Source organism: Oncorhynchus clarkii, chromosome 21 (genome assembly GCF_045791955.1).
Source record: "Oncorhynchus clarkii lewisi isolate Uvic-CL-2024 chromosome 21, UVic_Ocla_1.0, whole genome shotgun sequence".
NCBI classification, from domain to species: domain Eukaryota; kingdom Metazoa; phylum Chordata; class Actinopteri; order Salmoniformes; family Salmonidae; genus Oncorhynchus; species Oncorhynchus clarkii.
The window spans coordinates 15113734-15139552 of record NC_092167.1 but is presented as its reverse complement, the minus strand read 5'-3'; the positions used below and the strand labels follow the sequence as shown (position 1 = coordinate 15139552).

Below are 25819 nucleotides of genomic sequence, written 5' to 3'. Positions count from 1 at the left end.
TCCCTATCCTTTCCCATTTTGTGTTACAAAGTGTAATTAATTCACACTTCAGAACAGTAGGCAGAAACACAGGGCTAGAAAAGAGAAATAGATTAGTAGGAGGCTGTAACCGGCCTCACACTCCAGTATAGTAGGTGGCAGTGTATGCACCTTGCAGCTGGTTGCGGTCCGCTAATACAATTTTAAAGAAGAAGAAATTGACCATTTTTTATGACGTTTATTGTATCGATTTGGAAGTCCATGTAGCTTATATGTGCTGATAAAAAGGCACATATTCACGCATTACAACGATTTATTTGGCTACTAGTTATATTTTATAAGGTGAGTATTTGAGTCTTATTTGGAAAGGGGAAAATATTGTTAGTGTGCCTCTGCGACAAAATACCTATACAATTGTTGTTAATCGTTAGTAACGCGTTAGCTAGCGCTGGCTACGTCCTTACAAATGCAATGTATTTCGTTTTTTATACCTACTGGACTGTCTTTGGTAATGGTCTGCTCAGTGTATTGTGTAATGTGCGGTCGTGTAGTTGCAATCCAAACGACAGCTCTAACTATCTATGTCAGTTATCTATTTTTTTTTGACACTGCTTTTATTTACAGGTCTATTTATCCTGCCACTGCCAGGACTATTTTTAAGGGAAACACTCTTTTCACGCCACTTCGATACAAAGTTATTTTCCAAGCCGGTTAGGAGAGCCTTTTCGCTAACCCTTTTCCTAACATTAAGCTCAGTGTCTGAACCGGCTACGTTAATTCTCCTGACATACGAAGTAATGTATTATAATTTACTGCGTACGTTCCCCTAACCTGCAACGAAAAAGTTACTTCGGTATCGAAGTGGGGTGACCATAGTGTTTCCCGTGTCTTTAAACTCTGAGAACCATGTCGCTTTACGACGACATGGGCGTCGGGAGTGCGACCAGTGACACCAAGACCGAGGGCTGGTCCAAGAATTTTAAGCTACTGCAATCACAGCTGAAAGTAAAAAAAGCAGCTCTGACTCAGGCTAAGGTGGGTTCCAATGGCACCGCAGGCTGATGAAAGTTTGTTTCAGGAATGACTCAAAGCTATGCTTACCAAAAGCATCCCTAGCCATATCTATGAACCTTGTCTCCACATCCAGAGGTATGGATGATGTGGTGTGTGTGTTCCCCACAGAGTCAGCGGATGAAGCAGGGTACTGTCCTGGCTCCAGTCATCGACTTAAAGAGAGGAGGTTCCGCTGATGACAGACAGATAATAGACACACCCCCACACATTGCAGCAGGACTCAAGGTGAGGGCTGTGTGTGTTTCTGTGACACAAGTATTTGTCAGGGTGTCCCATGTGAAATGTGTGTGACTTATGTGATGTGTGTGTGTGTCAGGATACAGCACCCAGCGGGTTCTCCTCGGGGGACGCGCTAATCCCCCTGGCTGATGAGTATGACCCCATGTTCCCCAACGACTACGAGAAGGTGGTGAAGAGACACCGCGAGGAGAGGCAGAGGCAGAGAGAGCAGGAACGACTGAAGGAGATAGAGGAAAGAGAGAAGTACGACCTCTTACCGAACAGCAGCAAAGCTACACTTCTAGAACATTCAACAGGATTCTGTTGTTATTGTTGACAGTTAGAATGTTATATCCCTCAGGAAATTAAGGATGATGTATTGTTTATAGAAGTTTTCACACTGTAGGAATATGGACCTGACGATGACCACATCATTTCAGTCCATGTTCTTCCTTCGTTCTGACCTCATGTGTGCTTCCTGTCCAGAAAGAGGAAGGACCGACACGAGGGCAGCAGCGCTCCGAGCGGATTCTCCCGCTTCCCCGCGGCAGAGGGAGAGTCAGATGAGGAGGAGGAGGACTATGAGAAGGAGAAGAGAAAAAGGAGTGAGTAGACTACCTCTGGTTTCACTGGTCTCCAAATCAAATTTATTTATATAGCCCTTCTTACATCAGCTGATATATCAAAGTGCTGTACAGAAACCCAGCCTAAAACCCAAACAGCAAACAATGCAGGTGTAGAAGCACGGTGGCTAGGAAAAACTCCCTAGAAAGGCCAAAACCTAGGAAGAAACCTAGAGCGGAACCAGGCAATGAGGGGTGGCCAGTCCTCTTCTGGCTGTGCCAGGGGGAGATTAGAACAGAACATGGCCAAGATGTTCAAATGTTCATAAATGACCAGCATGGTCAAATAATAATAATCACAGTAGTTGTCGAGGGCGCAACAATTCAGCACCTCAGGAGATAAATGTCAGTTGGCTTTTCATAGTCGATCATTGAGAGTATCTCTACCGCTCCTGCTGTCTCTAGAGAGTTGAAAACAGCAGGTCTGGGACAGGTAGCACATCCGGTGAACAGGTCAGGTTTCCATAGCCGCAGCAGAACAGTTGAAACTGGAGCAGCAGCACTTCCAGGTGGACTGGGGACAGCAAGGAGTCATCATGCCAGGTAGTCCTGAGGCATGATCCTAGGGCTCAGGTCCTCAGAGAGAAAGAAAGAGCATACTTAAATTCACACAGGACACCGGATAAGACAGGAGAAATAGTCCAGATATAACAGACTAACCCTAGCCCCCCGACACATAAACTACTGCAGCATAAATACTGGAGGCTGAGACAGGAGGGGTCAGGAGACACTGTGGCCCCATCTAATGATACCCCTGGACAGGGCCAAACAGGCAGGATATAACCCCACCCGCTTTGCCAAAGCATAGCCCCCATACCACTAGAGGGATATCTTCAACCACCAACTTACCATCCTGAGACAAGGCCGAGTGTAGCCCACAAAGATCTCCGCCACGGCACAACCCAAAAGGGGGCGCCAACCCAGACAGGAAGACCACGTCAGCGACTCAACCCACTCAAGTGACGCACCCCTCCTAGGGACGGCATGGAAGAGCACCAGTATGCCAGTGACTCAGCCCCTGTAATAGGGTTAGTGGCAGAGAATCCCAGTGGAGAGAGGGGAACCGGCCAGGCAGAGACAGCAAGGGCGGTTTGTTGCTCCAGAGCCTTTCCGTTCACCTTCACACTCCTGGACCAGACTACACTCAATCATATGACCTACTGAAGAGATGAGTCTTCAGTAAAGACTTAATGGTTGAGACCGAGTCTGCGTCTCTCACATGGTTAGGCAGAACATTCCATAAAAATGGAGCTCTATAGGAGAAAGCCCTGCCTCCAGCTGTTTGCTTAGAAATTCTAGGGACAATTAGGGGGCCTGCGTCTTGAGACCGTAGCGTACGTGTAGGTATGTACGGCACGACCAAATCAGAAAGATAGGTAGGAGCAAGCCCATGTAATGCTTTGTAGGTTAGCAGTAAAACCTTGAAATCAGCCCTTGCCTTAACAGGAAGCCAGTGTAGGGAGGCTAGCACTGGAGTAATATGATCAAATATTTTGGTTCTAGTCAGGATTCTAGCAGCTGTATTTAGCACTAACTGAAGTTTATTTAATGCTTTATCCGGGTAGCCAGAAAGTAGAGCATTGCAGTAGTCTAACCTAGAAGTAAGAAAAGCATGGATTCATTTTTCTGCATCATTTCTGTTTGTCAAAAGAGAGATCAGGATCCAGAGTAACGCCAAGGTCCTTCGGTTTTATTTGAGACGACTGTACAACCATCAAGATTAATTGTCAGATTCAACAGAAGATCTCTTTGTTTCTTGGGACCTAGAACAAGCATCTCTGTTTTGTCTGGGTTTAAAAGTAGAACGTTTGCAGCTATTCACTTCCTTATGTCTGAAACACAGGATTCTAGCGAGGGCAATTTGGAGGCTTCACTATGTTTTATTGAAATGTACAGCTGTGTGTCATCCGCATAGCAGTGAAAGTTAACCTTGTGTTTTCGAATGACTTCCCCAAGAGGTAAAATATATATAGTGAAATCAAAAGGTCCTAAAACCGAACCTTGAGGAACACTGAAATTTACAGTTGATTTGTCAGAGGACAAACCGTTCACAGAGACAAATTTATATCTTTCCGACAGATAAGATCTGAACCAGACCAGAACTCGTCCGTGTAGACCAATTTGGGTTTCCAATCTCTCCAAAAGAATGTTGTGGTATCAAAACCAGCACTAAGGTCTAGGAGCACGAAGACAGATGCAGAGCCTCGGTCTGACGCCATTAAAAGGTCATTTACCACCTTCACAAGTGCGGTCTCAGTGCTATGATGGGGTCTAAAACCAGACTGAAGCATTTCATAGCTGCGCAACAGCTTTTTCTAAAATTTTAGAGAGGAATGGCGCAAGAAGCAGCTCTTTCAGTAGTTTAGTTCGAATAGGGTCCAGTAGGCTCTCCACACTGAGCCTTCACAGCAGAGTTATCATCACTATTATGTGCCATTATTTAGGCAGATGGACTTGTTCTTAACGTAAGGAGTTAGGATAATGTTGTGATTACGTCAGGATATGTGGTGACTAGACTGTCCCTTGATTCTTACCCATGTCTCTCTTTTAGGTATGGGTGGAGCAGCCATCGCCCCACCCTCATCGCTCGTGGATAGTAGAGACAGTGAGTCATGGCTCACAGAGGGATTGGTGTCTGTCTGTTTGGGATGTGGGGGAGTTTGTCCAGTAGCTAGCAGTGTTATTCAACATTAGGATGACATTCAACATGCTTGATCAGGATGAGGTGAGTGTGTTAACTGTCTCTCTCTCCCCTCCAGGCTCGTCATACTCCTATGAGGATGAGATGCGACCCTCCCGTGGTTCTAAAGCAGCCATCCCTCCCCCCATGTACGAGGACTCAGACCGCCCCCGCTCGCCACCTGGCGGTCCCACAAACTCGTTCCTGGCCAACATGGGGTGAGTCTGATAACCCCCCTACTGGGATAGAATGTCCTATTAGTTGTATGTCGTCTCACATACCCAACTCAAAACACAATGGCATCAACCTGTATAGTGCAGCCACTCAGTGTTCTGTTCGTTGGTGTTACCTGATGTTGTGTCCCTGTCTCCCCAGAGGGACCGTGGCCCATAAGATCATGCAGAAGTATGGCTTCCGGGAGGGCCAGGGGCTGGGCAAACACGAGCAGGGTCTCAGCACGGCCCTGTCTGTAGAGAAGACCAGCAAGAGGGGTGGCAAGATCATCATAGGAGACGCCACTGAGAAGAGTAACGCCATACTTCATATCTCACTTTCTGCCGTCTCACTGCCCTGTCTCGCTCTCTCACTCATTTCCCTGTCTCTTTGTCACTCATTCCTGTCTCTCTCAGCTCTCCTGTCTTTCTCTTAGATATCTTTCTTATCATATATATATATATATACACGTCATCTACCCCCCCTTCTTTTCTCTTTAACACCAATACTCATGATCTTTCTGCTAGATAAGATAGATATGAGCTTATTGTCATTGGCTCCTCTAGTTACATTAGCCTGTCCAGATGTTTTTATTTGTATCATGTACTACATAGGCCCAGAATGAATGGTCTTGGTTTCTAGTTCCAAGTCTGTCTACTGTAACGTTATTTGGAGCTGTGTGTTTGGTCATCCTCAGTCAAGATTCCGTTCTTAATTGGTATTTTTCATTCATTGATGATTTTAATCTTCAGCATTTGTGAACTTAGTTGTGTGTGTTCTTTTTTCCCCCGTTTTGTTTGTGTTCGCGTGTGTATGTGTTCCTCTCTAAAGCACCAGGATCCAGTAACCAGACGGCAGCAGCTGAGCCTTTAGGCTGGGGCTCGGCTTCAATAGGTTTGGCACTGTTACATCACTTCCTCCCTACCTTGACGCATCACATCCGGTTTCACCCCGTGTGTCTTATACAGTTTGCTCATCTCAATGTGTGTCAAGTTTCATTATGGAACTAGTAGCCACATTTATTTTGGGCCTACATTATGATGGTTGATAACCTAGAAAATATGTGCTAATTGAGTTTAAGGTTAGTGCCTGTAACCCTCTCATCATCTGATTGATAAACTAGCTTTGTTAAAACATCAGTTGTGGTTCACATTCTGGTCCAATCTACAGTCCGAGTCTCTTCCTGTTTACCAATATATTTAATTATTTGACCTATTGTTGACATGTTCTGCTCTCTTTCTCCCATCAGTGGACCCCTCCAAGAAGTCAGAGGCCAACCCCCTCACAGAGATCCTCAAATGCCCTACCAAAGTTGTGCTGCTACGGGTGGGTGCTATGTGTGTCTTTGTCTGTGCATGAGTATTTTAAATTATTGTGTGTTTGTTTATGTACATAGGTCCAATAAAGTGTGTGTGTTTTAGAACATGGTGGGCAGAGGAGAGGTGGATGAAGATTTGGAAGGGGAGACCAAAGAAGAGTGTGAGAAATATGGCAAGGTCATCAAGTGTGTCATCTTTGAGGTGAGAGGAATAAGTCTGTCTGTGTATGTATGGTTAACCTCTCTGGGATATTCGGGACAGTAGCGTCCCACCCCGCTAACAGCCAGTGAAAGTGCAGGGCGCCAAATTCAAAATAACAAAAATCACATAAATAAAATTCCTCAAGCATACAAGTATTTTACACCATTTTAAAGATAAAATTCTCGTTAATCCAGCCACAGTGTCTGATTTCAAAAAGGCTTTACAGTGAAAGCACCACAAACTATTATGTTAGGTCACCACCAAGTCACAGAAAAACACAGCCATTTTCCAGCCAAAGAGAGGAGTCACAAAAAGCAGAAATATAGATACAATTAATAACTAACCTTTGATGATCTTCATCAGATGACACTCATAGGACTTAATGTTACACAATATATGTATGTTTTGTTCAATAAAGTGCATATTTATTTTCAAAAATCTAATTTTACATTGGCGTGTTATGTTCAGTAGTTCCAAAACATGCAGTGATTTTGCAGAGAGCCACATCAATTCACAGAAATACTCATAATAAACATTGATAAAAGATACAACTATTATGCATGGAACTTTAGATAAACTTCTCCTTAATGCAACCGCTGTGTCAGATTTAAAAAAAACTTTACGGAAAAAGCACACCATGCAATAATCTGAGTATGGCGCTCAGAGACCAAAACAGCCAAAGAGATATCCGCCATGTTGTGTAGTCAACATTAGTCAGAAATAGCATTATAAATATTCACTTACCTTTGATGATCTTCATCAGAATGCACAGGAATCCCAGTTCCACAATAAATGTTTGATTTGTTCGATAAAGTTCATCATTTATGTCCAAATACCTTCCTTTGTTAGGGCGTTTGGTAAACAAATCCAAACGTGCGTGCAAGTCCAGCCGAAAGGTCGGACGAAAATTCCCAAAAGTTATATTACAGGTTGTAGAAACATGTCAAACTAAGTATAGAATCAATCTTTAGGATGTTTTTAACATAAATCTTCAGTAATTTTCCAACCGGAGAATTCCTTTGTCTGTAGAAAAGCAATGGAGCGCGAGGTAACTCTCACATGACCGCACGTCAATAGCTCGTGCCTCTCTGCCAGATCTCTGACTCATTCCCCTCTCATTCGGCCCCACTTCACAGTAGAAGCATCAAACAAGGTTCTAAAGACTGTTGACATCATCTAGTGGAAGCCGTAGGAAGTGCAACATGACTAATATCCCACTATCTTCAATAGGGAATGAGTTGAAAAACGACCAACTTCAAAATCCAACCAGGAAGTGGGAAATCTTTCTCAGGTTTTCGCCTGCCATATGAGTTCTGTTATACTCACCGACATCATTCACACAGTTTTAGAAATTTCAGAGTGTTTTCTATCCACATATACTAAATATATGCATATGCTAGCTTTTATGGCTGAGTAGCAGGCAGTTTACTCTGGAAACCTTATTCATCCAAGCTACTCAATACTGCCCCCCAGTCATCAAGAAGTGAAGTGCTTAGTCATATTGTGTTGACTAATTAAGCAATAAGGCCTGAGAGGGTGTGGTATATTGCCAATGTACCACAGCTAAGGGCTGTTCTTATGCACGACGCAACACGGAGAGCCTAGACACAGCCCTTACCCGTGGTATATTGGCCATATATCACAAACCCCCGAGGTGCCTTATTGCTATTATAAACTAGTTACTAACTTAGTTAGAGCAGTAAAAATAAATATTTTGTCGTACCCGTGGTATACGGCTGTCTGATATACCACGGTTGTCAGCCAAACAGCATTTGGGGCTCGAACCACCCAGTTTATAATATGTATTAAACTGTGTTCTCCTCAGATTGCCCAGGTGACAGATGATGAAGCAGTGAGGATATTTCTGGAGTTTGAAAGAGTCGAGTCTGCCATCAAAGGTCAGTAGAACACGTTAGGTTGTACTATGTGTTTGTGCATGTCCTTTAGGTTTCTGTAAGATGTGTGTGTGCTTGTTTGTCTGTATAACTATAACTTATGTGTGTGTCTAACGAAGGTTGCGTATGTAACCACGGTTATGTGAGCTATATGGATCACTCCAATATATTGGTATCACTCCGCGGCGGAGGGATACATCCGAGGTGAGGATTTACACATTTACTCCCAAAGAGCTGGTCTGTTGTTCTCACTGACCGTGTCCGCTTCTCATTGGCAGCCAGTGCCCGCACAAGGCACAGCATGCCGGAGGGAGGCCCAGACTCCCTTGCCACTGCCGGGGGGTCGTAAGCAGAACCTTCAGGAGGAATGAAGGGTTGGCATGGAGAGATATACTCCTCCCACCGGGGTCCATCCGGTAGCACTCAGAACTTACCACAAGAGCATGGAGCTCACCCACCCTCTTCATGGAAGTAATCACTACCAAGAAAGCCACCTTCATAGAGAGGTGTTTCAGAGAGGCAGACTCCAACGGTTCGGCTTTGCCAAAGCTGCCACATCCAGATCCCGTCTCACCGTTGAGCAGGTCCTAGCTGGACGCAGGTGACAAGCCCCCTTCATAAACCTGGAGAACAAGGGATATCGCCCCACCGGCCTGTCCATCCACCCCACATGGCAGGCAGATGTAGTGGCCAAATACCCTCTCAGAGTAGAGGCTGCCAAGCTCTCATCCAAGCGAGACTGCAGGTATTGGAGGATATACTGCACCCTGCATGAATCGGGCACACCCTCAATACCAGTGCACCAAGAACAGAACAACCGCCAGCGCAACTGGTATGCCACGGTTGTAGCCGGATCCCTTGTGCTCTGCATGGTGTTCATTACGCCCTCCTGTAGTCCTAACATGGACCATTGGTGCCATTCAGCAGCCAAGCCCAGAGACTGAGGCAGTGCGGTCTCGGACGACACAGAATTCCCCCGGCAGGTCGGGTCTCAGGGGCAGTTGCCAAGATGTCCCAGACAACAGGGACAGGAGAAGGCCGAACCAGGGTCGTCTGGGCCAGTATGAGGCCACCAGCAGCAGACGATGCTCCCCCATCCTGGTCCTGTCCAGCACAGCCTGGATCAGGGGAAAAGGGGGGAATGCATAAAGCTCCAGCCCTGGCCAATCGTGAGCCAGAGTATCCAAGCCCAGAGGCCCTGGTGGATCTGACATGGGGCACCACCGGGGGCAATGTGCATTTCCCAGGGAGGCGAACAGGTCCACCTGCGCCCTCTCAAACTTGTCCCACAGGTGCTGCACGACCTGGGGATGTAGGCTCCAGTCCCAAGGTGGCAGGCCCTCCCTCGAGAGCATATCCGCTGCCACATTCAGGAAGCCAGGTATGTGTGCTGCGCATAGATGCTAGACATCCCTGAGCCCAGAGAAGGAGCTCACGTGCCATAAGATGGAGGCGGTGGGACCTCAGTCCACCCTGGTGGTTGATGTAAGCCACCACTGTGGCGTTGTCCGTTCTCACCAGGACATGTCTTCCCTTCAGATGCGGAATGAAAGACTGCAGAGCCAGCAGTACAGCTCAGAACTCTAGTGTATTGATGTGCCTGCCGCTCTAAGGGAGTAGCCAACAGTCGTTGACCGACCTGCCCTTGGTCACCCCCCCGTCCCCAGGGATCTGGGAGGCATCTGTGCTGACCAGGTCTCGGCAGCACATCCTCAGCACCCCCCCCCCCCCCCCCACCTCCTGAGAGAAAGGAGTGACAGCACCACCTCAACAGTGCCCTGAATCACTGTGCGGTCACCTGCAGCTGGCGGTGGCGCTTCGGGTGCAGCCGATGGGAGTTGAACCACCATTAAAGAGGCCGGAGATGGAGCAGGCCCAGGGGAATTAGCAACGAGGCCGCCATCAGCAAGCCCAACGGGCGTTGGCAGGGTAAGACGGATCCCATCCACCCTTGCCAAAATTGGTCAAGGCAAGATCAGATCGCCTGAACCCTTCTGGTGGCAGGCGTGCTCTCATAAGAACTGAGTCCAGTTTGGCCACCATCTGGGTGGGCATCAGACTACTCTTCTTGTCGTTTACAGTAATGCCCAGCCTGCCGATGTAGGTCAGGAGCATGTCTCTGTCTGACAGGACCTGGATCCTGGTCGTGGTACAAATCAGCCAATCGTCCAGGTAATTGAGGATCAACAATCCTCGAGACGTGAGAGGTGCCAGGACAGTGCCCATGCACTTTGTGAAAGTGCGGGGTGCCTAAGAGAGGCCGAAGGGAAGAACCATAAATTCGTAAGCCGTCCCTTTGAAAGCAAATCAGAGGTACTGCAAATGAGCTGGGTGAACAGGAACATGGAAGTTCGCATCCCTCATGTCCAGCGTCACAAACCACTGGTCCCTGGACACGGCCTGTAACACGCAGGCTGGGGACAGCATGTGGAACCTCAGTGCCTTCAAGTACACATTAAGGTTGTTGAGGTCCAGAATCAGTCGAAACCCTCAGTCTCTTTTTAGGACTAACAAAACACAAGTACGACAAACCACAGGCGAAGCTACAGATCAACTGCGCGCAGAGAGTGGAGCACTCGAGGGGCTGACCATGTGGACAGCCAGTGAGTATGCTTCCATGCAAGATATTACACTTACTAGTGACTTACCAAGCAAACTAGAGAAAGTTTGTACCTCAAACCATACGGACGTCCGCCGAGAAAATGAAAGAGAACGTGTGTCGCGGCCATGGGGTCTATATATAGGGGCAGACCCCAGCCGTGACACCGGAGTAAATCTGTAAGTCCTCACTTTGGATGTATCCCTCTGCCGCGGAGTGATACCAATATATTGGAGTGATCCAATATAGTGAAACATAATGCGTGTGTATGATGTGTGTGTGTGTGTGTGTGTGTGTGTGTGTGTGTGTGTGTGTGTGTGTGTGTGTGTGTATATATATAACGTGTGTGTATATATATAGTGTGTGTGTGTGTATATAACAGGTGTGTGTGTGTGTGTATATATAACACGTGTGTGTGAATATAACCTGTGTGTGTGTATGTATGTGTGTGTGTGTGTATGTGTGTGTGTGTGTGTGTGTGTATATAACACGTGTGTGTGAATATAACACGTGTGTGTGTATGTATGTGTATATATGTGTGTGTGCAAAATTATTCAGCCCCCTTAAGTTAATACTTTGTAGCGCCACCTTTTGCTGCGATTACAGCTGTAAGTCGCTTGGGGTATGTCTCTATCAGTTTTGCACATCGAGAGACTGAAATGTTTTCCCATTCCTCCTTGCAAAACAGCTCGAGCTCAGTGAGGTTGGATGGAGAGCATTTGTGAACAGCAGTTTTCAGTTCTTTCCACAGATTCTCGATTGGATTCAGGTCTGGACTTTGACTTGGCCATTCTAACACCTGGATATGTTTATTTTTGAACCATTCCATTGTAGATTTTGCTTTAGGTTTTGGATCATTGTCTTGTTGGAAGACAAATCTCCGTCCCAGTCTCAGGTCTTTTGCAGACTCCATCAGGTTTTCTTCCAGAATGGTCCTGTATTTGGCTCCATCCATCTTCCCATCAATTTTAACCATCTTCCCTGTCCCTGCTGAAGAAAAGCAGGCCCAAACCATGATGCTGCCACCACCATGTTTGACAGTGGGGATGGTGTGTTCAGCTGTGTTGCTTTTACGCCAAACATAACGTTTTGCATTGTTGCCAAAAAGTTCAATTTTGGTTTCATCTGACCAGAGCACCTTCTTCCACATGTTTGGTGTGTCTCCCAGGTGGCTTGTGGCAAACTTTAAACGACACTTTTTATGGATATCTTTACGAAATGGCTTTCTTCTTGCCACTCTTCCATAAAGCCCAGATTTGTGCAATATACGACTGATTGTTGTCCTATGGACAGAGTCTCCCACCTCAGCTGTAGATCTCTGCAGTTCATCCAGAGTGATCATGGGCCTCTTGGCTGCATCTCTGATCAGTCTTCTCCTTGTATGAGCTGAAAGTTTAGAGGGACGGCCAGGTCTTGGTAGATTTGCAGTGGTCTGATACTCCTTCCATTTCAATATTATCGCTTGCACAGTGCTCCTTGGGATGTTTAAAGCTTGGGAAATCTTTTTGTATCCAAATCCGGCTTTAAACTTCTTCACAACAGTATCTCGGACCTGCCTGGTGTGTTCCTTGTTCTTCATGATGCTCTCTGCGCTTTTAACGGACCTCTGAGACTATCACAGTGCAGGTGCATTTATACGGAGACTTGATTACACACAGGTGGATTGTATTTATCATCATTAGTCATTTAGGTCAACATTGGATCATTGGATTCATGATTGTGTCCCACTTGTTGTTGATTCTTCACAAAAAAATACAGTTTTATATCTTTATGTTTGAAGCCTGAAATGTGGCAAAAAGTCGCAAAGTTCAAGGGGGCCGAATACTTTCGCACGGCACTGTATATATATATATATATATATATATATATATATATATATATATATATATATATACACATATACATACATACACACACACACACACACACACACACAACAGGTGTGTGTGTATATAAAAGGTGTGTGTGTATATATATAAGGTGTGTGTGTGTGTATACAGTGGGGCAAAAAAGTATTTAGTCAGCCACCAAGTGTGCAAGTTCTCCCACTTAAAAAGATGAGAGAGGCCTATCATTTTCATCATAGGTACACTTCAACTATGACAGACAAAATTAGAAAAAAAATCTCCAGAAAATTGTCTGTCATAGTTGAAGTGTACCTATGATGAAAATTACAGGCCTCTCTCATCTTTTTAAGTGGGAGAACTTGCACAATTGGTGGCTGACTAAATACTTTTTTGCCCCACTGTATAGTGTGTGTGTGTGTGTGTGTAACTGGTTGGTGTGTGTATCACTGTTACGTCTGTAATAAGGCTAATGCAGGGGCCAGTTTAAATGGGTTGTCCCAGATCAGAAAGCAGGTGAGACTGTCCCCCCAGGTGTTACATCACAGCTGTCCCGGTAACCCCCTGTCCATCCACGCACGCCGTTACATCACATCCTCCAAGGGAACAGAAACACGGCCTACATAATATATACACCCTAGACAGGGCCGGACACACACACACCCTGTTCATTTCTGTAGAGGATAGATAATGATACTAATACCTGACTGGACACACACATTGTTACTATTGTTTTCCAGGTGTTTTGACTTTATTTATACAGTAAGGAATTCAAAGGGGGAGACAGGCAAGTGGTATAGAAACCATGGGAAAGGTGGGCACTGGGCTTGAACCCCGGTGTCCGGTGAAGAGACGTGACTTATGCCGGGTGGTGTTACCAATACACTACGTCTCTGCACATGTATCCATATTTTGTCCACACATGTGCCTGTTTTACTGGGACTGTCCCGGCATTGGTGTTAGGATGAATAGATACTTGTCATCACTGCTCAAACACACACGCCCCCATGAGGTTATGTGCCTAATGTTGATAAGGAACTCTCACACAGCGTCCATCTCACTACTGTAGACTGGGTGTGTGTTTGAACTCTGCCTCCAGGACTGTTTGTTGTTTATCTGTGACGTTCTTGGGAAGGAGAAACTCCTGGTAACTTTGGTTATGTCCCGGCTGTGTTTTCCAGTGTTTGAATAGCAGGAAATACCAAAGCCTCTGATAGCCACAACGTTTTAGTTTTTCATGCTTTGATAAACATGAATTACTGTCCATGATGAAAACACTGTAGACTATCAAAGAGGAGCACCATCCCATAGACCGTGTTAGGATGACCGTATGTTTGTTCACTGTCCAAACTAACAAAATGACCCAATTCCTCACTAGTCTTCACTCAAGGATACATCGGCAGTGATATTACAGACCTGTCTGGCCTATGCTGACAGAAAAGTCAAGTCAGTAGTGTTAATAAATAATGTTTGCACAGTAATAATGTTTGTTTCCTGTCTTCTAGCTGTGGTGGATCTGAACGGGAGGTTCTTTGGTGGTCGGGTGGTAAAAGCCTGCTTCTATAACCAGGATAAGTTCCGAGTGTTGGACCTGGGAGAGCAGATGTGAGACACACAGACGGGCCAGCCCACCTGAACCATTACGACCCGCCTTATCCATACCCACAGGGACAGAAGAAATGCTCTGACACACGCGCATTGGTAATCACCAGTAGCTCTTTCTGTCTCTGATTAGCCCAAACATTTATACTCTCAACAGCAGCACAGTGTGTCTGTATTTAGTAGAGTTTTGCGTGTAGTTTCTGTTTTGCCAGCAGAAAATTCCTGTATGTGAGGTAATGAACTTGGTCTCTGTGTCCTGATATGAACCTGTACAATTGAAACCTGGAAATAAATGTTCCCTTTGTTTAAAATCTTTTGTTTTAATCTCTCACTCTTCTAGGGCAGATCGTAGTCTAGGAAGCCCAGTTTTTTTTTTCTCTGACATAAGAGGCTCTCAGAGGACCAGACCCTCAGCTTTCCATCTTTACATAGCCCGGCACGGTGAGGGGGTACTGGGGCAGTTATGAAAGAAACACAGCCCTCCCCCCTCTAGCCTCATTCAGATCTTATGTAAAACAGACAGGGGGCATAGGAGAGTTAGAGGACTGTCATAATGACAAATCTCTGTGGAGGATTTAATCAGAACAAATTAATTCCGATATGGTAGTACACAGAAGTGAGCTAATTCATAGAAAGATAATTAAATTGACGTGGACTCTCTCTACTCTCAGATTTTATGACTAACCTCAAATTAAGGTTAGATACATAGAAACTAGTGGAGGATGCTGAGGGAGAACGGCTCATAATGGCTGGTACCGAGTGAATGGAATGGCATCAAGCACACGGAAACCATGTATTTGATATCATTCCGCTCCAGCCATTACCACAAACCCGTTCTCTCCAATTAAGGTGCCACCAACCTCCTGTGATAGAAATGCAAATATGTTTGGGTAAAGCAAAGTTGAGATTAAGTGTGTGTGTGGGGGGGGGGGGGTTTATTAGGGTAAGGTTTTCAGGTCACGCATGCAGAGGGTGGAAGGAGAGCATGCTTGGCTCATGCAGGGGGAGTGAGATAGTGTCTGGGTGGAGGAGTGACAGTACTCTTTGCCTAACCTAAGTACCACTGGTGGAGTTGAGCCGGTCTAGGAGGTCAGAGCGCATGTGTATTAGGGAAGGGGGGGACACAGTGTGTTTGGTGGGGAGAGGAGCCTCTCCCCTGGCACCCAGACTGGGTCACAGTCTTGTCAAGGGGAGGTATTCCCTAGAATCCCTAGTGTGGGTGATTGGGGTCTGTGTCAGACTCTGACCTGGCCTGGTTCAGGAGAGAAACAGAGGGATGACGAAGTAGGCTAGGCTATGAAGAGTTGTGTGTGTGTGTGGAGAGGTTGACGGGCCCACATACGAACACATGCACTCTTGTATCTCCCCCACTCTGAAAGATACACCTTACACTTGGAACCATAAGAATTTAGAAATAATCAGATCCAAATGGCGCAATACCATTATTCTCTCTATTCACTGGACAAATCCTTTCACTGTTATCTTAAGTTTATTGATGGCATAAACTCAAATGGTCCACCATGACTGCAGGCTGTAGCCATCCTCAGGGCAAGTCTACGTGCCACTATGGCAGTCACATAGCCTATAATCACTGTTACCCAGAAGTAAAATTCTTGCCGAAGTTTGTCACTTCCTGTTTTATGCAGACTCTGTCCAAAAGAGATTAAAGAGCCTATTGAGAGTGGAGCCTGTTATTTTGAAACCCAGCACTTCTCTACTTTGTATTTTCCTTCACCATATCCTATGTTGCTGGACTGAAAAACATTTAACTTGATAATTTAAGGTGATATAGTTGTTGCCAAATTGTTAGAATGATTTGCATAAAATAAATACTAATCTGCACCAGAAAGTGTCCGTATAGGACATTGGCATGACACTACATAATATTTGGAGACCGCAAAGTGCAAATGCAGTAAAAACCTCTCTTTGGGTCATATTTGTTCCTCTGTCTGAAGGTTTACTGGGATGCAATTCTGCACGTGCACCGCCGGGATACTTCCATTTGCCATAATAGTGGATTACCGTCATCAACCACAAGGGAGCGCAGCATCACCATCCACGAGAGCGCGGTGGATGTCATCGATGTCAAGTTGTTTCCTGCTGGGACAGGTTAAATAAAGGAACTGGGACACAGCAGGGTAGATTAATACACCGGCAAAGGCTGAACAGCATTAGAATAGAACACAGCAGCTCTTAACGAGTGCTTAGCGCGCCAATATATTTGATTACAGACTACTTGTCTGGTAGAGAGAACGACTGCCGATCCAAAACATTTTGAATTGTATCCTACTGTTTTTATTTAATCCGTGCTGATCTGAAAGCACGTAAAGGTGGTATTTTGTGGGGACCGATATTAGTGGGAAACCTAGGTTTCTTTCGTGTTTTATTTCACTACCCACTAGGAATGCTTACTCAGAACAGGATACAAAAGATCTGGATTCCTTCAAAGGATGACAAACCGGCAGTCCCCCGGCGATGTAAGTAGTAGCCTAACCCGCGGCTGGTATCAGCACCCATCTGATTCATTCAGGTTTCATTTAGAAAACGTCCATAGGATAAATGTATTACATGCAATTATCTTTGATAATTATGCTATTGATTTATTCACAATAATCAGATAAATAATAATCTCATTGAGCCTATAATAATATATACAATGTAGCAGCTGGTTGGAATATTAGGCTACATTAGCGGTCCAGGATGGGGAGACCCCAGACAGGTCACCAGAAATCAGGGAACGTTGTTGAAAAATGTAGTGTATTGAGCTTTAAATTCGAGGGTGCACAGAATGTGTGAAATAAAAAAAAGTAATGTGATTGCATGTTTTGATGCTTTACTCGCATGGCTTTATTTTCAATTGGCGTGGCATACAGTAGGTAGCCTACTTTTTGAAACCATTCAACAGAATAATTTTAATAATTTTAAAACCGCTTAAGTTTACAAAATAACCTACCGACTTGAAAAAAAGAACACTGTGTAATTACAATAATTATGCTAAAAGCATATGCCCTATTAGCCTACCCTATCCAAACTGGCCATTGGCACGCAGCCAGGTCAGAATTCACAAGTAGCTGTAGAGGGTAATGGTTGATAGTGCTCACTATAGCAACAAAGCCCCTATCCGGTCCCTAGTTTCCACGAGTTACCACAGCCACAAAATAAAACATACTTTTTGATCTTAATTTAAGGTTAGGGCTAGGCATACGGTTAGCAGTGTGGTTAGTTATGTTCAAAATTACATTTTAATAAGAGAAATTGAAGAAATAGGCGGCCTGTATGACTTTGTGGCTGTGGTCCCGGGGGCTCCCCGCTCTGCTCGTGACAGCCAGGAACCGTTGTGTGGGTGGGAGAGACGGGGGGGATTTTACATGCAGACGCATCGGGATTGGACGAACTATCGTGCGTGTCCGCATGGGGCGACCTGGATCATGGCTGAGAAATTGCAGAAATAGGCGGGGTTTATGACTTTGTGGCTGTGGTAACAAGTGACGACAGTTTGTAAAGAACCGACTGATCAATATCAACGGCCTGAATGAATAGCCACTGCTTAAATCAATGACGTCAGTTTGTTTGTCCTGTTGTGTGTCATACAGAGGGGAATGAGTTTATGCCGCGTTCATAATAACAGTGAACTCCCAACTCAGAAATCTCCTACTTCGGAAAAGAACTAGGTCAGACTTGGAAAATCGTTTTGAAGGTCATCCAACTCGGAATGCAAATCGGAAACTGGAACATGCCTGGGTCGCTCCTCTTTTCATTTCGCTGCAGCTAGCGACTGGAACGAGCTGTAACAAACACTCAAACTGGACAGTTTTATCTCAATCTCTTCATTCAGAGACTCAATCATGGACACTACCTTCTTGCCTTTGTGTTGTTGTCTGTGCCCAATAATGTTTGTACCATGTTGTGTGTTGCTGCCATGCTATGTTGTTGTCTTTTGTCTCATTATGTAGTGTTGTCTCTTGTCGTGATGTGTGTTTTGTCTTCTATTTCTGTTTAATTTATTTTTATATTTAACCCCCGTCCCTTTGCCATTTGGTAGGCCATCATTGTAAATAAGAATGTATTCTTAACTGACTTGCCTAGTTAAATAAAGTTTTTATTTATTTTAAATACAAATTATTTATAGAACTCCAACTTTCTGACCTTTAGATCACTGACATTCTGACCTAGTTTTTCCCCCAAGTTCCTAGTCGTCTTGAAAGCACCAATAGCTGGTGATGTCTGTATCACATGGAGATTCAGGCAATGAAAACTAATACCCACAAACATTTTCATCCCTTAAAGACCGACTTGCATTGACTAATGCAGTGGTTCTGACATTGGAACCATCTGTCTAGTAGGAGGTTTATCAGCCGACTGTTTAGTCAGGTTGGGGGGGGGGGGGGGGGGGGACAGCTTCAGCAGTGTCTGCAGGTAAACGCACCATATTGACCACTGGGGAAGGGTCTAGCTGGGGGAAGCACAGCAGACAAGACTGGTGAGAGGGAATTACTATTAGTGTCTATCCATGACCATGACCATCACTGTGCTGCAAGGACCAGCCACACAGACATAGCCTCAGTCTCCCAAAGTCTATAAGAGGATGTACAGCTCTCTGACACTGAATGAGAGAGGGAGTGAGATAGATGGAGAATGATAGAGGGAGGGAAAGGAGGGAGTGATGACCTAATAGCTTTCTAGCTGTTGTTCCATCGAGGAGGTACTGTGTCCTGGAAAGTGGATTAGAGCTGGTAGGAGCGTGTGAATGAGAGGCATTCGTCACTGAATGAAGATGCAGTATTATTGTGTGTAAATTAAGAGTACACGATTAATCAGATTGATTGTGTGTAAATTAAGAGCACACGATTAATCAGATTGATTGTGTGTAAATTAAGAGCACACGATTAATCAGATTGATTGTGTGTAAATTAAGAGCACACGATTAATCAGATTGATTGTGTGTATGGCCATTGAACAATATTTTAATCTCTCTGTCTCTAGCGACGGGGGCCCCACACCTGGCCAACCCCCCCACAGTGATTGTGATGGTGGGTCTGCCAGCCAGGGGGAAGACCTACATGTCCAAGAAACTCACCCGATACCTCAATTGGATCGGCATGCCCACCAAAGGTACACAGCAAACACACACAGTACACACACTCAGCACACGACGAGACACATCAACAGGTGTAGCTAACAGATTAGTAACTTTTGTTATTGGTCATAGTAATGTGCCTCACACTGCCCTAAAATTACCTTTATTTTAGAAATGTTTATTTGATCTTATTGTTGTATTTGTTCACTAAGAGGAACGTTGGGGTTAAAAGGGCGGAGGTTGGATTATTGTTCTTGAATCGGCATTCCTGCCATCTCATCTAGTCTAGTTCCTTTCCTCTGTTTTAGTTTTCAGATTTACCACAAACTGGGCTTGGGCTCACTTACTCCCTTCAGAACATTCCATTTACCATTGTTAGTTTGTTCTTTGCCTCCAGTCTTCAATGTGGGAGAGTATCGCAGAGAAGCAGTCAAGAACTACAGCTCGTATGACTTCTTCAAGGCTGACAACGAGAGTGCCGTGAAGATCAGACAGTGAGTCCACCCCTGCTCCCCATCCTATTCTGTGTTTTACCATGACAAATTCTGAGCATCATGTGACGTCATTGATCATCAGTGTACTTGAAACAAGGCTAACAGAGATTATTTATTTTCTTGCTTAGACAATGTGCCTTAGCAGCTCTGAGGGACGTTGAGTCTTACCTGACAGAGGAGGGAGGCCAGGTTGCAGTCTTTGATGCCACCAACACTACTCGTGAGAGACGAGACATGATCCTGGACTTTGGCAGTGAGAACGGCTTCAAGGTCAGTGGTGTTTCTATGGTTACGAGCGGCTTGATGCATTCTCAAACAGATACGCGATCGAATGACTCATCATGTCTTTCAATGTGAAGATGATAAAAGGACTTTATATGACTTTAAATGTGTGTGTGCAGATCTTCTTCATTGAGTCGGTGTGTGATGATCCCAGCGTCATCGCCACAAATATCATGGTGAGTCAGAAATCTGAACAGAACATCTGAAGAAACATGTTATTGGTTGGCTCATGTTCCTGCAAGGTTCCTCTAATGTTGCAGCCTGATGTTAGCTACTGACGTTGTAATATCTATAATGTAATTTTAATGAGTGTCTTACGCTGTCACCTGACCTTTTACTTCCTCCCATGACAGGAAGTGAAGGTGTCCTGCCCAGACTATCAGGACTGCAACAAGACAGACGCCATGGAGGACTTCCATAAGAGGATAGAGTGTTACAGGGTTCACTACGAACCCCTGGACCCAGACCAGTACGACAGGTAGCCCCTAAACCTTATATAGCTTATTCACTGTTTATACCTGTTGACCCTAGCTACTGTTTACTGTGTGATCTGAGAGTGGCTTAAACCTGATTTAGAATCAGTTTGGCCTTTTTAAATAATAATAAATAAGATTATATGGAACTCTGAGAAATTTTGTGAATTCAGGCCCTAGACTTAACTTGTTCTAACCCCCTACATAGGAGCCTGTCCTTCATCAAGGTGATAGATGTAGGCAGAAGGTTCCTGGTGAACCGGATCCAGGACCACGTCCAGAGTAAGATCGTCTACTACCTGATGAACATCCACGTCCAGCCCAGAGTCATCTACCTGTGTCGCCATGGAGAGAGCATGCACAACCTGCAGGGACGCCTGGGGGGAGACTCAGGGCTGTCGCCAAGGGGGAGAAAGGTACGAGAGTAGAAACACACTCGTATACACACACACGCACACTAAGTTGACACATGAATACACACACACACTTTCTGGTCTCTTACTCTTTCCCCTTTCTCTATGTGTAGTTTTCTGGGGCGTTGTCGATGTTTGTTAAAGAGCAGAACTTGACGGATCTGAAGGTGTGGACCAATCAGATGTGTTGCAGCATCCAGACTGCTGAGAGCCTGGGAGTGCCCTACGAACAGTGGAAGGCCCTTAACGAGATAGACGCTGTGAGTCACACACACTAGAATAGACTACTCACTGGACTGTGTGTGTGGTGCTTCATTTAAACAGCTCTAATGTGAGGTGTGTGTTGTGTGCACAGGGGGTGTGTGAGGAGATGACGTACGATGAGGTGAAGGAGAAGTACCCTGAGGAGTTTGCTCTGAGAGACCAGGACAAGTATTACTACCGCTACCCCACAGGAGAGGTTAGCACAGTACAATATACTACTAGAATCAACCTGCTACTGCCAACTACTGTACAGTTAGTTACACATGGACATAGTTCTTGTGTTTAAAATGCTGCGAATCGATGTGTCTGTGAAAATATCGAGTTAACCCTTCTCTCTTCTTTCTCTCTGTCTGATCCCTCCCTCCAGTCCTATCAGGACCTGGTCCAGCGGGTGGAGCCAGTGATCATGGAGCTGGAGAGACAGGAGAATGTTCTGGTTATCTGTCACCAGGCTGTGATGCGCTGTCTCCTGGCTTACTTCCTGGATAAGAGTGCAGAAGAGATGCCCTACCTGAAGTGTCCCCTCCACACGGTGCTGAAGCTCACCCCCATTGCCTACGGTGAGAAATTGTGTACACTTCTCACATTACCAAGCCAATGTGACCAGAAAATATCAGAGACAGAATAGTACAGTTCAGATTGGCTCTATAGTGTGAATTGGGCATTAGGGTTAATCGTATGTTCTCTAGCTTGTCTAGGGCAGGAGAAATAAGGTGAGGTCTAAATATCTGTTCTGACTGTGGTGTGTGTGTGTTTTTACTCTGTGTGCAGGCTGCAAGGTAGAGTCCATCTCGCTCAACGTGGAAGCGGTGAACACTCACAGAGAGAGACCAGAGGAGATGAAGAAAAATTCTGGGACTCTGATCAGGAGGAACAGTGTGACCCCCCTGACCAGCCCCGAGCCCAACATCAAGAAATCCCGCATCGACGGCCTGGACGAACCCCTCCAGGAGCTGCCCATGTCCCTCTGCACTCCTTCCCACCTTGCCTTGGCCGGACAGGTGAGTCTCTCTCTCTCTCTCTCTCTCTCTCTCTCTCTCTCGCTCTCTCTCTCTCTCTCTCTCTCGCTCTCTCACACCTTTGACTCCTCAAATCTACTGAAGGACATCTCTTACCCCTTTCTCTCCTGCTCTAAGCAATTTTCCATTCTACACTGTTGTCTCTTTGCTCTCTTATCATTCACTCTTCTTTTCTTTCTTTTCATCCTTTCTTCCTTCTCTTCTTCACCGTGCAGCACTGGCTGGGCAAAGTCTGCCTGTAAGTACCTGTCTCTCTCCTACAGGAATACATGTGCCAAGTGCCTCCCCCCTTCCCGTTCACTATGACCTCACGTCCTGTGTACCATTTCAGACTCAGATTTTTTTCTAATTGATTTCAGAGCATTGCACGAGCTTTGTTGTCTGCATGTTACTACGGCAACCCCTACACACTGTTCTGTCACTCACGTCTTTAGAACGTCTATATTTTAAATGTATTTTCTGTTCTGTTTAAAGACCTCCGCCCATCTGCACCATCCTTCACTGTCTGAAACTCGTCTCTCTTTTAGTGTTTCAAAGGTAAAGTGAGAAACAGCTAGATTTAGCTCCCAGCTTATTCTGTAGTAGTAGTGTTGTTGTGTCTCAGACTCTGCAGGCACATATTGAAAGGTGATAATTATTCAGGGTGTGGTAAGATCCGGTCAACTTAAGTCACAGTCAGAAGGGGCACTTATACACCGAGTTTGAAAAACATTAGGAACACCTTCCTCATATTGAGTTGCACCCACTTTTGCCCTCAGAACAGCATCAATTAGTCGGGGCGTGGACTCTACATGGTGACAAATGCGTTCCCCAGGGATGCTGGCCCATGTTGACTCAGTGCTTCCCACAGTTGTGTCAAGTTGACTGGATGTCCTTTGGGTAGAGGACCATTCTTGATACACACGGGAAACTGTTGAGTGTGAAAAACCCAGCAACGTTCAATCTTGTGTCTTGCCCATTCACCCTCTAAATGGCACACATACATGTCTCAATTGTCTCAAGGCTTAAAAACCCTTCTTTATCCTGTCTCCTCCCCTTCATCTGCACTGACTGAAGTGGATTTAACAGGTGACATCAATAAGGGATCATAGCTTACACCTGGATTCACCTGGTCAGTCTATGTCACTGAAAGAGCAGGTGTTAGTGGTTTGTCCACTCAGTGTACAGTAACACCCATAGACAAGTAAAGACACACACTCTTACACACCTATTGTAGCTCTATAGTTAGTTGTTGAGGTGTACTTACACGTGGGATAGGGAGATTGGATAATAGTTTTTTGAGCCCACACATGGTTTACATTTACCATGGAATATGAATGAGTAGCTCATCGAGGCTTCAGACGACATGGATGAGCAGAACCAAAGCCTCTGTCATGTTACGTCATCTCATGCTAAGCCTGGTGTCACTTAGCCTATAGGACAGGGTCTTTCCCTCACTTTATGTTTTATGTGTCTTGTCTCACAGACGACTCTTAGTTTGTTTGCTATATTGTGATGGTTTCCCCAAGTCTTCTTAACCATTTTAGGCCTTTTGTTTCCCTCAGAACATGAAGAGAATGTCCAACGATCGCCATGAGATCCTGCAGCTCTGCCAATGAGATCGCACTGCCTCGTTACCTGATCCAAGACCCCAGGAAGTGAAAGCCGGCAAAGAAAGTTCAACAATGTCACCATTATGGACATTGTTGTGTGTGTATGTGTATGTGTCCCCACCCACCCCCCCCATCTTCCTCTTTCTGGAGATCACAGGGCACTTCTGTTCTCTTTTCTCACACAGGCGTGTTAGTGCGTGTCTGGTCTGTGTTATCTGCCAGTGCTTGTAGTTCAAACACTTTGCCTCTGGGAAAGAGAGAGATAACACTGTACATTAGAGGTCTTCACAGGTCCACCCAAAATACCCGAGCGGGCCCGGGTCCAAAATTCTAAGTTTTCCATCCGGTCTGATGTCCCCCATCCGGGTCAATGTAACCATAGCCGACAGACCCGACTGGACCCGGCCATGGCTCTGCATAGCCTATAGCATATTTATTTACCAGTAAAACATAATGTATGCTACTATACAATACTGTACAACATGTCTCAATCACTCTGCTTTCTCTGGTTCCTCCGAAGTGAATCTGTAGTGACAGCTCACCCTGGAATTATGGTTTAATTAGTGTAATAGCTCTGTGATTCTAAGGAACTATTATATCTGGTTTGAGTGACTACTTGGCACTCGGCAACGCATCCTTCAGAGAGCTGGAACCAAGCCAAATATTTGAAATCTCCCTTTCTTGACAACCTCCTGAGATCTGAGTGATGAGTCATGTATCCATGGTTATATCACTTTTTTAAAAACAGATGTAATCGTTTAGTTTACGATGTAAACATTTTCCTATAGGAATGCCTCTGAAATAATGACTACCCAAATTGTGTTTGTCACTTTTGTTGATGTTGAGCACTTGTTCACTTTTTTTGTTATGATTTTATTTCTAAAGATTTGAGTATCATACTGTTACTGAACAACCGGTGTACTCATGCTATGACATTAATGATTATTTTGCACAGCAAAGTTGCTATTCCTATTGAGTGGTGTGAATGACTGTGTCCATAGACACAATTGTCTCTTTCTGTCTTTCTCTCCGAAAGGAGATTTGGACCTAGAGTGCCTAGTGCTTGTCCTGCAAGCCCAATGCTGCTTCTGCACCCATATAGCTGGCCATAGAAATTCAGACATATGCTACCTTCCGAGTACATGCAGTGTAACGTGTTTCACTTTTCTTTGTAAGCCAGCTACTAACATGTGTGAGCATTTATATCTTTGTTATGAAAATACGTTCTGTAAATAGACATGTACATATATCAGACTTGAAGGAATGCTCAGCGTTTGGAATGTTCAAGTCTAGAACTGAGTGGAAAGGTATTTTGTAGATGCTCTTTTTTTTACCTCTCTCTGATTGGCTGATTCATACTTAATTGTAAGTCGTGTACTACTCTGTCCTACAAAGGTAAAACGCAGTAACTACGCCAACAGTGAAACTGAGAAAAATGGCTTTGAAGTTGTTTTGCTAGCCAGCCAAATATGTTCTGCATATCATATTGGCAGTACTACTTTTGTTCATTTGTTTGCTTCTGATACTTGAATTTTGTTTTTTTGTAAGACATTTTTTCTCAAGCTATTTATTTCTATGTAGATTTAGATAATGGTTTGGAGCGGATGGCACCTGGTCTTGCCTGAGTACTGTGTATGACTTGTGTATGGCAAGCAAAGCGTCTGAGAGAACAACATGTGTAAATTCTGCATTTGCTGGGCCAATAAATCTCCAGGAAAATAAGCCATCTTGTGGATGTCATATCTTCATTATTTATGTTTTTGGGGTACACTATCTGAAAGGCAAACACCCTAACAAATGTGTTTCCCTTTGGAGAAGTATGCTAGAACATTTAAAGCAACTAAATTGTCACCAAAACACTAGATTCTAAAAGGTACTATAGGACAATATAGAAGTGTTTTGAGAGTGCTGAGGCCTGTCGAAACACTACTTGATAGGCAAACACCCTATCAATGTG

General features: G+C 44.9%; 2 protein-coding genes across 6 annotated transcripts; both read left to right on the top strand.

Moving 5' to 3' along the window:
* Window positions 1-184: 184 nt before the first annotated feature.
* On the top strand, window positions 185-14561 carry LOC139378628 (splicing factor 45-like). Of its 2 annotated transcripts, XM_071120964.1 has the most exons (13): window positions 185-321; window positions 604-1014; window positions 1162-1278; window positions 1370-1536; window positions 1759-1877; window positions 4447-4500; window positions 4655-4793; window positions 4951-5102; window positions 5620-5682; window positions 6038-6114; window positions 6210-6308; window positions 8134-8206; window positions 14152-14561. In XM_071120964.1, the coding sequence occupies exons 2-13, from the start codon at window positions 886-888 to the stop codon at window positions 14253-14255; spliced, it is 1293 nt and encodes a 430-aa protein (XP_070977065.1). In that variant the 5' UTR covers window positions 185-321; window positions 604-885; the 3' UTR covers window positions 14256-14561. The 2 variants fall into 2 exon arrangements, with proteins under 2 accessions (XP_070977065.1, XP_070977066.1); XM_071120965.1 differs by lacking the exon at window positions 4447-4500 and having other exon boundaries at window positions 188-321; window positions 14152-14559.
* Window positions 14562-16284: 1723 nt separating this feature from the next.
* Window positions 16285-25588, top strand: LOC139378626 (6-phosphofructo-2-kinase/fructose-2,6-bisphosphatase 3-like). 4 transcript variants are annotated; one of them, XM_071120960.1, is made up of 14 exons: window positions 16510-16725; window positions 19232-19360; window positions 19723-19819; window positions 19948-20089; window positions 20221-20277; window positions 20455-20579; window positions 20783-20990; window positions 21101-21247; window positions 21343-21447; window positions 21619-21811; window positions 22023-22252; window positions 22486-22508; window positions 22745-22807; window positions 23815-23897. In XM_071120960.1, exons 1-14 carry the CDS (start codon window positions 16653-16655, stop codon window positions 23819-23821), a joined length of 1599 nt encoding a protein of 532 aa, XP_070977061.1. In that variant the 5' UTR covers window positions 16510-16652; the 3' UTR covers window positions 23822-23897. The 4 variants fall into 4 exon arrangements, with proteins under 4 accessions (XP_070977063.1, XP_070977062.1, XP_070977061.1 ...); XM_071120962.1 differs by lacking the exon at window positions 22745-22807 and having other exon boundaries at window positions 16285-16725; window positions 23815-25584; XM_071120963.1 differs by lacking the exon at window positions 22486-22508 and having other exon boundaries at window positions 23815-23997.
* Window positions 25589-25819: the final 231 nt, after the last annotated feature.

What these genes read in the sequence shown, in the direction of transcription:
- LOC139378628 (XM_071120964.1), top strand. Translation starts at nt 886, where the DNA reads ATGTCGCTTTACGACGACATGGGCGTCGGGAGTGCGACCAGTGACACC. An exon ending in ACATTGCAGCAGGACTCAAG is followed by an intron (nt 1,279 to 1,369) that starts GTGAGGGCTGTG and finishes TGTGTGTGTCAG; the next exon opens with GATACAGCACCCAGCGGGTT. An exon ending in CCAAAGTTGTGCTGCTACGG is followed by an intron (nt 6,115 to 6,209) that starts GTGGGTGCTATG and finishes TGTGTGTTTTAG; the next exon opens with AACATGGTGGGCAGAGGAGA.
- LOC139378626 (XM_071120963.1), top strand. Translation starts at nt 16,653, where the DNA reads ATGCTTACTCAGAACAGGATACAAAAGATCTGGATTCCTTCAAAGGAT. An exon ending in ACCGCTACCCCACAGGAGAG is followed by an intron (nt 21,448 to 21,618) that starts GTTAGCACAGTA and finishes CCCTCCCTCCAG; the next exon opens with TCCTATCAGGACCTGGTCCA. An exon ending in GCTCACCCCCATTGCCTACG is followed by an intron (nt 21,812 to 22,022) that starts GTGAGAAATTGT and finishes CTCTGTGTGCAG; the next exon opens with GCTGCAAGGTAGAGTCCATC.